Raw genomic sequence first — 9,251 nt, 5'->3', positions numbered from 1 at the left:
AGTTTCTCAGGGACTGCATCAGTCAGAGACAAGTGAGACAGTGGGGGACTGCACTCTCTTTCTCCCCCTTACCCCCTCCCCAGCCCCCCCATTCTCACAATGATGTGCTTTTAGCTTCCTCCAGCTACAGCACTGCAACTTTTTATTCCAGTCAAGGCTTCAGGAAAAATAACCAACAACTGACCCTCAACCCCAAAGTTGCACAATACAGATCTGTCACCTCCATTCCCCACCATGGTCCTGCCCCCATCCCCAGGGAGCTCCTTCCAACAGGAGTCAGACTTGGTTCCTCAGACATTGCACCCAGCAGGACACTGCTCTGGGCTAACAGCCCCCTGGCACAGCCTCAGCTCCTCAGGGTAGGAAAGCAAGTGCTCCTTGTTTGAAAGGCTGATGACATTCTGCAGATGCAACCCAGGGCAGGAAACCCCCTCCAGACACTGTTTCAGGGATGGAGATGAAAAGCCAAGCATGTGAAGGACAGGACATCTCTGGCCTTAAAAAGCCCAGCCTGGGCAGGGCAGTGCTGCAGTGGAGCCCTCACCCCCTGGCACTGACCAGTCCTGCGCAATGTTCAGCTAAAGAGGTGTTACAGGGCTGTGCAAGGAGGTTGGACAGTCCCACAGGATTCCTGTTTACTTCCTTACTCCACTCTGCAGCCAACTCACCAGCAGCAAGGGAAGGGTTGGAAAGCAGGCAGGGCACATCTCTGCCCTTGCCCCAGGCAGAGCCACACCTGACTCTGCCCTCACAGGATGTACCAGGCTGCAGCTCCCGCTGCCACGGCCATGCAGGCTGCCAGCACCAGCTGCACCAGGGGCTGCCTGGCCAGGCCCACAGCAGCGTGGAAGGGGCAGCTGGGGCCTGCTGTGCCTGCAGGACACAGAAAGCACTGTTAGCACTGTCACTCTGTGCCACACGCCCGTGGCAGCCCCCTTGGCACCACCTACCCAGTTTGTCTGCATAGTACGGGCACTTGCGGATGTCTCCCTTGCCATCGTGGACTGGCACGCCTCCATCCTGGGCTGCTTCTCCCAGCGACCTGCCAACCTTGTCCAGCTCATCAAACACCTGCAAAGGTCACAGTGAGCACGTGAGCAGGCAGAGCCAGGCAGAACAGACCCTTGCAATCATCTGGGGAACAGAACAAGTGCCACTCCTGCCTCCCTGTGCCCAGCTGCCTTTCTGGGGTGACACCTGGCACACACTGAGCTCCATGTGAGCTGAGGAAGGCACAGCCCATCCCAAGAGCATTCAGGGCCAGGAGCAAGGCAGCACCACCCTGCTGTGGGTGGGAGTGTGGGCCAACAGGCTCTGCCCTCCCTGCTGCAGAGCCCTGGAGGATCCCAGCTCCTGCAGTGGTCAGGCAGCCCCTCTCACTGCCACGGGATTCCATAAGGATCCAACCACACCTCACCATGTTTCTGGCCAGTTTCAATCACACTGACCTGCTACAAGCACAAGATTAAAACTTCCATCCAGTAGCTAAATCTGTGTTCATCCCCTAGGGCAGGCAGCAGCTCAGTCAGGTTTGATGAGAGGTAAATGCTATGGGAGGAACAGGAAGCTCCAGACATTTCTGACCATGGGCAACAAGTCAGACCTGAGACAGGAGATGAATTGTCACCAGGGTGGTGCAGCACACTCAAACTGTTTGAGGCTGTCTTGGCACAAAAGCTCTGCTCCCCTCACTGCTTCACAGCCTGTGGGAATCTTCAAGTCATATTAATTTTGCCTTAATCAAAGTGCTTGGCTGTGGTGTTGGAGCATGGGAGGAATTCCTGCCTGAAGTTAGAGAAAACGAGTTCAACTAGAACCCCAAACCCTCAAGGAGGGGCTGTGGTGGTCTCAGCCCCAGACCACTGACTGGCTGAGTGGTGTGACTGAATTAACCTGGGCCAGACCTAAAAGCTGCAGCACCTACACATCCAGATCAAGGGATTTGTTTAATACCTGCATGTTAAATCTGAAGGCTTTGTTGGCCTCTTCCACGATCCTTTCCTTGGTGTTCTTGTCCAAGTCCAGAGCATTCATTCTTGCTCTGTAAAGCTGCTTGAACTGCTGTGCATTGGAAATGTTGTCAAACACGTAGAATTGGATCCCTTCCTCAGTACTGGGCAACTTCAGGGCCCTCTGGGCAACCTTCTTCAGCACCTGGCCACCTGAGAGGTCCCCCATGTAGCGTGTGTAAGCGTGAGCCACCAGCAGCTCTGGCTCATGTTGTCCCACATGATGGATTCTGTCCACATACTGCTGAGTTGCCTCTGAACACTGGATCTTTTCTTTCCAGTCTTCCCCATAAAAATATTTGAGGTCTTTGGCCAAAGCTTCTCTCCGGTGGAGCTCCACGGGGAAATACAGAGGAGCAAAGAGGGGGTTGTCCTTGTTGTGATCCATCTCCTCCTCCAGAGCAGAGTAGGTGAAGTAAAGGGCCACAGTGGCCAGCTATGGACAGAGCACAGCTCATGTGAGAAGCTGCTCACTAGATGGGCACGGGTCATCTCATGACTACTCCTGCCTGCATGGAATTGGGGCAAACAAGAGCAAACCTCAGGCCTGGTACAAAACCAGCCTGGAGGGCCTGTACCAGGCAGGCACTGCTTGGAGGAGCCAAGGCTCTGCTCTGCCCACCACCATAGCACCCCAGGGCTCTGCCTTGGAGTCTGCATCAGTCACTGGGAGCATCAGAGATGGGGAGCAGAGCAACACCCACCTTGAAGAGCTCCTTCTTGATGCGGCCCTTGAGGAAGTCCTTGACAAACTGGGTGTTCTCGGCGCGGTCGTGCGACTCCTTCGTGCCCTCCTTCAGCAGCTCCGAGAGGTCCATGGGGCTGCAGGCAAACACAGGGCTCCTTTCACCCCTCAGCCCCACAGAGCTTGTCCCTGCTGTGTCTGGAGGGATCCCCACCATCCCAGTGTGGAGAATGCACAAGGTGGGACCCTCAGGCCACCCCGCAGGCTGAGCTGGCCCTGCTGGAGGAAGCAGCAGGGTGGCACAGCCCCTGTGCCAACCACAGCTGCCACCCCAGCAGGGCTGGGGCTTACCAGGGGCTCTGGCCCAGGATGCTGAAGCCACTGCTCAGGACCTGCTGATCCCTGCACCAGGACTTTTGCTTCTCATCCAAGTGAGCCCAACACTACACAAGAAAGCCTTGAGCATATACGGAGCAACTATCATGGCAGACTAAAGGGCATGGGGGCCTTGGTGGTGCCTTCCTGGGAGAAGAAAAAAGGCTCAGGAAGGTCCCCCAGCTTGCCCAACTTGGATATCAACTGTTGGTGAAGAGATGGGAGCTGAATGGCAAAACAGGGCAAAAACACCCTTTAAAAGTTTATTTCTCCCGCATTACACTGTTTTTTCAAGTTTCCACAAGGTGTCTTTGTTTTAAAAAAGACCCAAAACATCAAAATCTATTATTTAGTCTACAGACACTGCACCTACCTGGACACAGAATGAACTGAGTTGGAAAAGACCTTTGAGATCATCAAGTCCAACCTATGACCTAACACCTCCTCATCACCAAACCCTGGCACTGAGTGCCACATCCAGGCTGTTCTTAAACACACCCAGGGACAGTGACCCCACCACCTCCCAGAGCAGACAATTCCAGTGTCCAATCACTCTTTCAGTGAGGAATTCTTTCCTGATGTCCACCCTAAACTTGCCCTGGTGCAGCTTTAAGCTGTGTCCTCTCATTCTGTCAGTGGTTGCCTGGGAGAACAGCCCAACCCCTCTGGCTACAGCCACCCTCCAGGTACAGCATCAGGACACTGGTACAGTATCAACACTCACTCAAATCAGGCCAAAGTGCACCTCACAGGTTTTATCACCACTTTGCTAGAGCTAGCACACTCATGTTAGCTCTGAGAGAGGCTTTGAACACTCCAGACCCGCTGAGTGTGCCAGCAGAGCCAGCAAACATTCACTTCTCATGAAGCTGAGCCTGTCAAGTCAAAGAAGTCAACCAGCCTGTCTAGATCTTCTAGAAAGCACCCTAGTCACCCCTCCTGTTTTCCAAGTCCAAAGCCTTGGCTTTTAGAACATGTGTGTGAATTTGTTTTTTAAATTAACCTCCTAGAAAATGTCCTTGCCTAGGCCTGAGTATTCTGCAAAGGCAAGAGCTCACCAAAGCAGAGTTCACCTCTGGAGTCAGTTTTCAAAACAAGAAGCCTGCCCAGCAAGCCATGGAAAACTGGCTCCCCTTGGCCAGGAAGACACAAACACAGCTGCCAAATAGTCAGGAGTGTTTCTGAAATGTGACTTTCACAGTCAAGTGTTTGTTGTCAGCCCTGCCAAGTCACTTTCCCATCCCTTTGGCCCTTACAGTGCAGTTTCACCAGAGAGATTTCACAGCACATGTATTTGATTTATCCCTTATTGGGGTCCATCACTTCTTTGAGATAAGAAGGATCACTTCTGGAAGAACTCACCTGACAGCATCATCTTCTGTTTCCTCATAGTGCAAAGTGTCCTCCTCTCCCCCCTCTGGGCTCTCCTGGGCTGATGGCATCGTGGTCACTGCTGGGATCAGTCTGAAAGGCAAAACCAGAGAGGGGCTCTCAGGGGAAGCTGCCTTAGCAAAGGGATGGCTGCGAGATGCTCAACAGTCCTGCCAGGAGTTCTCTGAGCAGCTCTGCCAGGCAGGGCAGTGAGGAGCAGCCTCTGCCTGTTTCCATCTCCCACCAGGCACTCCCAAGGATGTATATTATATGTGCCTGTTCAGTTCAGGTGAACCTCAGCACTGAGATCAGTTCACAAACATTAAACACAGCAGCCTGCACTGCATTTCCCCCTTCAGGATGGCTCCTGGCTGCAGATGAGAGCTCTGTGTTGGCAATCTGCACTGGACTTGTGAGCCTTCCCCTGGTGCTACCAAATATTTCCCCCAATGTCACATGAGCAGTTACTGGAAAGGGAAAGGGAAGCAAGCCCCTCTCCTTCACTCAAGAGGAAGAACAAGCATTTCCACAGCACTACAAAGCTTCCTGAGGTAAGCAGTGGTGAATTGGGCCAGATGAGCTCTGAAGCCAGGCAGCTCCCAGGGGAAACAAGAACATTCCCTGTGACAGAATAGAGGAGCTTCCAAAGCAGGGGCAGATTTCACTGCTCTGCCTTTCCTGGGCACTCTCCAAGCAGAGTGAGCTGCAGGCAGCTCCTGCTCCCACTCACACCCTTCCTCCCCTGCCTGGCAGAATTTATTTCAAATCCCATAAGTAACTGGGTTCCTCCTCATCTTCAAAAGGAAATAAAATCTCCTTGGATGTAACAGGATGCACAAGCCTGACCCAGGAGCAGGAACACGACACACCTGGATTACATTGGCTGAGCACAGAAATCCAGGCCCCTCATTTATAAAATGGAGCTGTAATCAGCTTTGTGCAGAGCAACAGCACCAGCAGCTCCCAGGCAGCCTTGGGAGAGGAGAACACTCTCCAAGGGAAGCACCATCCATGTGCTCCCCACTTCAGCTCAGCTGCACCCATGGATTCACTGCTCAGCCCATGGCTGGGACTGGGAGAGCCAGCAAGCAGCTGCTCAGCACAGCACAAGCACACCAGCTAGAAATTAACTGCCCTCCAGTTCCTCACCCCAGATCTCTAAGCCCTGTTTCACAGCCCTACGTGTTTGACAACATTTCCAACACACAGCAGTTCAAGCAGCTTTACAGAGCAAGAATGAATGCTCTGGACTTGGACAAGAACACCAAGGAAAGGATTGTGGAAGAGGCCAACAAAGCCTTCAGCCCTGTTTCTCAGTGCCCTTCACACTGCAACCAGGAGCCAGGGCTGAGCCCCATCCTCAGGTGCAGCCCAAGGCTCCCCCAGCTCAGGCACAGCACCAGTGAAGGTTTCTGTGATCACAGAACCCTTTCCTGGGACAGAGCCTTCTCCAGGGGAAGGCTGATCAAGTTTTGGGATTGTTTTGGGATGCCAGGAGCCCAGGGCTGGGACAGAAATCATTCGGGGTCACAAGGGGTGGCAGCCCTCCAGTGTCACCCTGCCCTCCCCTGACACAGCACTGTGCAGCCTCCTCAGCCCAGGATAAAGGTCAGGCCAGAGACCAGCTCGGGTGTGAGCTGATCACTCACCAGGCAGCTGAACCCAGGACCCACCCTCATCCTCACACAGCTTCAGAGTGGGGAATGCCCACTGTGGGGAGGGGAAACAAAGCACAAAGGCAAATGAGCCAGCTGAGCTCAGCCAGGAGCCTGGGCACAGGAGGAACAGTGCATTTGTCACCTGCCAATGTCACCAGCTCTGTGACACCCTGCCTGCTCATGGCAGCCCAAGACCTTCCCAGGAGATGCAGATTCCAAAATGAAACTAGACAAACTAGTTCCAATTTATCTCATATTCCCAGAAAGCCAGAGCCCTGGAGGGGAGGTGTGCTGTCTCCACATGCCTAAAACAGCCACTGCTGAGAGCAGAGCTCCAGAGCACTGGAGCCACGCTCATCCCTTGGGAGAGGCCTGAGGGCTGACAGTAAATCCAGCCCAGAGGAGCACAGCAGCAAATCCAGCCCAGAGGAGCACAGCAGGCCAGGCCTCAGTCAGAGTTTAACAGCAGCCATGGCTCAAGGTTCCCCATGGCCAAAGATGGCCCTGAGTTCATCACCTGCTCCCTCACCAGAGCCTCCAGTGTCACAGCCTGAGCACACTCCTGCTCACACAGGGCACCCAGAGGGCTCTCAGCAGCCTCCAGCCAACCCTGCCACTGGTGCTGCAGAAGCACAGCTAATGGGATGGGGAATGGCTGTCCCAGGAGCACGGTCTGCTGCTGGGAGCAGGGGTTACCATGCAAAGAGTCACTGAAAGTGCAACCTCAGACTTGTTTTTCCCCTGGCCTGCTGTGCAGGGCTCAGCCTGACAAGCTCATCTCCATGGCAGTGGTAACAGCAGTCCCTGTAGCCCCAGGTGAGGGCAGAACTTGTGCAGGAAAACGTGGAAGCTGAGATTTCTCCTGATCCAGTCTCCAGCACAGACACATGCCAACAGGACAAGTCAGCACAAAGCCCACCCTGCCCTGTGCTGGGGCACTGAGAGCTGGGAGGAAAGGCACTCACTGTGCCTCACACCACCACACACTGGTGCCTTTACTCCAAAACTGGCAACTGCAAGCCCCAGTCTGTGCCACAGCCCTGGTTCCTCTGAAAGGGGCATGTCCCACAGCCAAGGAGGAGGCTCAGGCAGTGCCACCTCCTCTGCAGAGGCTGCAATGCCATTGCATTTGCTGCAGGGAGCTCTGCTCATCCAGGAGCTGGCTGATCTTCAGGGCACCTCCCAGAGCCCAGACACAGCCTGGAGCAATCCAACAGCTACCCCTGGGATAGCAGGGCTGGACAGGGGGGAGGAGGTTTGGAACAGGACACCCCAGCATTCCAAACATTACTTTCCTAAGGACAGTGTTCAAACCCTCTGAGAAAACACCTCCACCTCATCTAGATGAGTACAGCTTGTCCCCACACACATCTCCTGACCAAGGTGCACACCCAGGTGCACAGCTGTTCTTCTCAGGGTAGGAAAACATTTAATCCAAGTAATCCCAAGCCTCTTCAAGGAACAAGACACTGCTGCTGCTGCAGGGAAGGAGCACTGGAAGCCCCCAATTTGCTTGGGCACTCTGGGAGAAGTTTGGTAACTCCCAAGCAGCACAGAGCTCATACCTGCTGTTTAATTTGCATGCAGCTTCAAGGCATTTCCCCACACACAGAGCTCAGTGTGGTTGGACCTACCATCACTGCAGCAGAAACAAACCTCAGAACCCCAGGCCTAAAGGCTTGAAGAATCATCCCAGAGGTTACCTGGCAATCCCAGCAGGAGAGATTGTCATCTCCATCTCCTGGTGAGGGATTTGGCACTGGCTGCTGCTGGAAACAGAACCTCATTGACTGAATTACCACATTATCTGATCCCAGGTAAACTGAAGATTTCACAGCCTAAATTTAGGCAGCAATTCAAGTCCCACACTGCTAGTGTGCCCATACAAACACCACTTCTGTCTTCTAGAGCTGCAGCCCAGCACCTCAACACACCAACCAAAGGAAGCTCCTGGTGACCTCAAAGACCTTGTCCAGTTCTGCCCTGTGACAGAGGCACTTGTGCCAGCCCATCATTATTTTCTCACCCTGGTTATAGAACAGACAAGGGATCAGTCAGGGCTGGATGTGGGTTGAGAAAGAAAACATTGTATCAGACACACACAGTTATAGCAAACAGCCTTTGTTCAGCACGGAGCCAGCCAGTGCCTGCCCTGGCGGTCATGTCGGTCACGTCGGGTGCCAGCTGTGCCCGGAGAGCCAGGCAGGGCCAGTGACGGGCACTTGGGGCTGCCGTGTGCACTGCAGAGCTCTGTGGGTGCTGACCCTTCAGCAGGACAAAGGCCAGAAACGGCAAAGGAGGAATAGCAAGAGTCCTTCGTTCTCCAAGCGCTTCTCTGAGCTCTGCGGGGCCAAGGAAAGCCAAGCGGCCCCAGGGCCACGGGCAGCAGGCAGGGCAGGGCTCGGATCCCCCAGCCCCCGCTCAGGAGCGGCCGTGCAGAGTCACGGCGGGGCTCTGAGGGCCCGGGGCTGGGCAGGCGCCCGCTCGCTCCTGGGGACACACGGCAGGAGCAGGGAGGGCTACGGACGGCCCCGCCCGGGCACACGGTTCGCGGCCGGGAGCTGTGGGCCCGAGCAGCCCGGCCCAGCCCGCGCCAGGGCGGTCACGTCGGCCGCGCCAGCCCCGGGCCCCGGCGGGCAGCGGCGCAGAAACACGGCTCTGAGGCGGTCTGGGGGGGCTTCCCGGCCCATCCGCCACCGGGAGCGGGCAGAGCCCAGCCGGGGAGGCCCCAGGGGAGGGGGCCGGCCCGGGACCGTGTGAACCCCAGCGCAGGGGGCTGGCCCGCGGGCCCGGCCGCGTTGCCATGGGGACGCGCCGCGCACTCACCGCTGCTGCCGCCACCCTCGGCCCCCGGCAGGGACGGACAAAGGCCCCGCGCGGCCGGCCCGGCTTTATGGCCCCGGGGGCTCCGCGCGGCCAATCAGGAGCCGCGCACGGCACGCGCCGGCGATTGGCGAAGGCGGCCGAGGCGTCGCGCGAGAAGCTCCGCCCCCGAAGGCGGGCGGGGCGCGGAGCTGCGCACGCGCAGAAGCCGCCGATGGGTGGGAGTGGGCGGGGAGTCACGTGGTGCCTCTGCTCCCGCCCCCATGCTCACCTGGCCGGCCCCGCCCCTGAAGGGCGGCTGGAGAGCAAATGCGCGCATGCGCAAGTGGT

The 9,251-nt window shown here is 56.2% G+C and overlaps 1 protein-coding gene across 1 annotated transcript; it reads right to left on the bottom strand.

Annotated features, from left to right (window-relative positions):
- Positions 1 to 102: 102 nt before the first annotated feature.
- Positions 103 to 9,049, bottom strand: HMOX2 (heme oxygenase 2). Its single transcript, XM_058815792.1, has 6 exons — positions 8,925 to 9,049; positions 4,432 to 4,533; positions 2,714 to 2,831; positions 1,954 to 2,445; positions 951 to 1,071; positions 103 to 873 (listed from the first exon to the last, which is right to left on the bottom strand). Exons 2-6 carry the CDS (start codon positions 4,509 to 4,511, stop codon positions 749 to 751), a joined length of 936 nt encoding a protein of 311 aa, XP_058671775.1. The 5' UTR covers positions 4,512 to 4,533; positions 8,925 to 9,049; the 3' UTR covers positions 103 to 748.
- Between the last annotated feature and the right edge of the window lie 202 nt (positions 9,050 to 9,251).

Source organism: Ammospiza caudacuta, chromosome 17, assembly GCF_027887145.1.
Source record: "Ammospiza caudacuta isolate bAmmCau1 chromosome 17, bAmmCau1.pri, whole genome shotgun sequence".
Lineage (NCBI taxonomy): Eukaryota > Metazoa > Chordata > Aves > Passeriformes > Passerellidae > Ammospiza > Ammospiza caudacuta.
This window is presented reverse-complemented; position numbering and strand designations above follow the sequence as displayed.

Coding starts and splice junctions, on each gene's coding strand:
- HMOX2 (XM_058815792.1), bottom strand. CDS start 4,511: ATGCCATCAGCCCAGGAGAGCCCAGAGGGGGGAGAGGAGGACACTTTG. Junction 1,072..1,953: donor CCTTCAGATTTAACATGCAG/GTATTAAACAAA, acceptor TGACCTTTGCAG/GTGTTTGATGAGCTGGACAA. Junction 874..950: donor GTACTATGCAGACAAACTGG/GTAGGTGGTGCC, acceptor TGTGTCCTGCAG/GCACAGCAGGCCCCAGCTGC.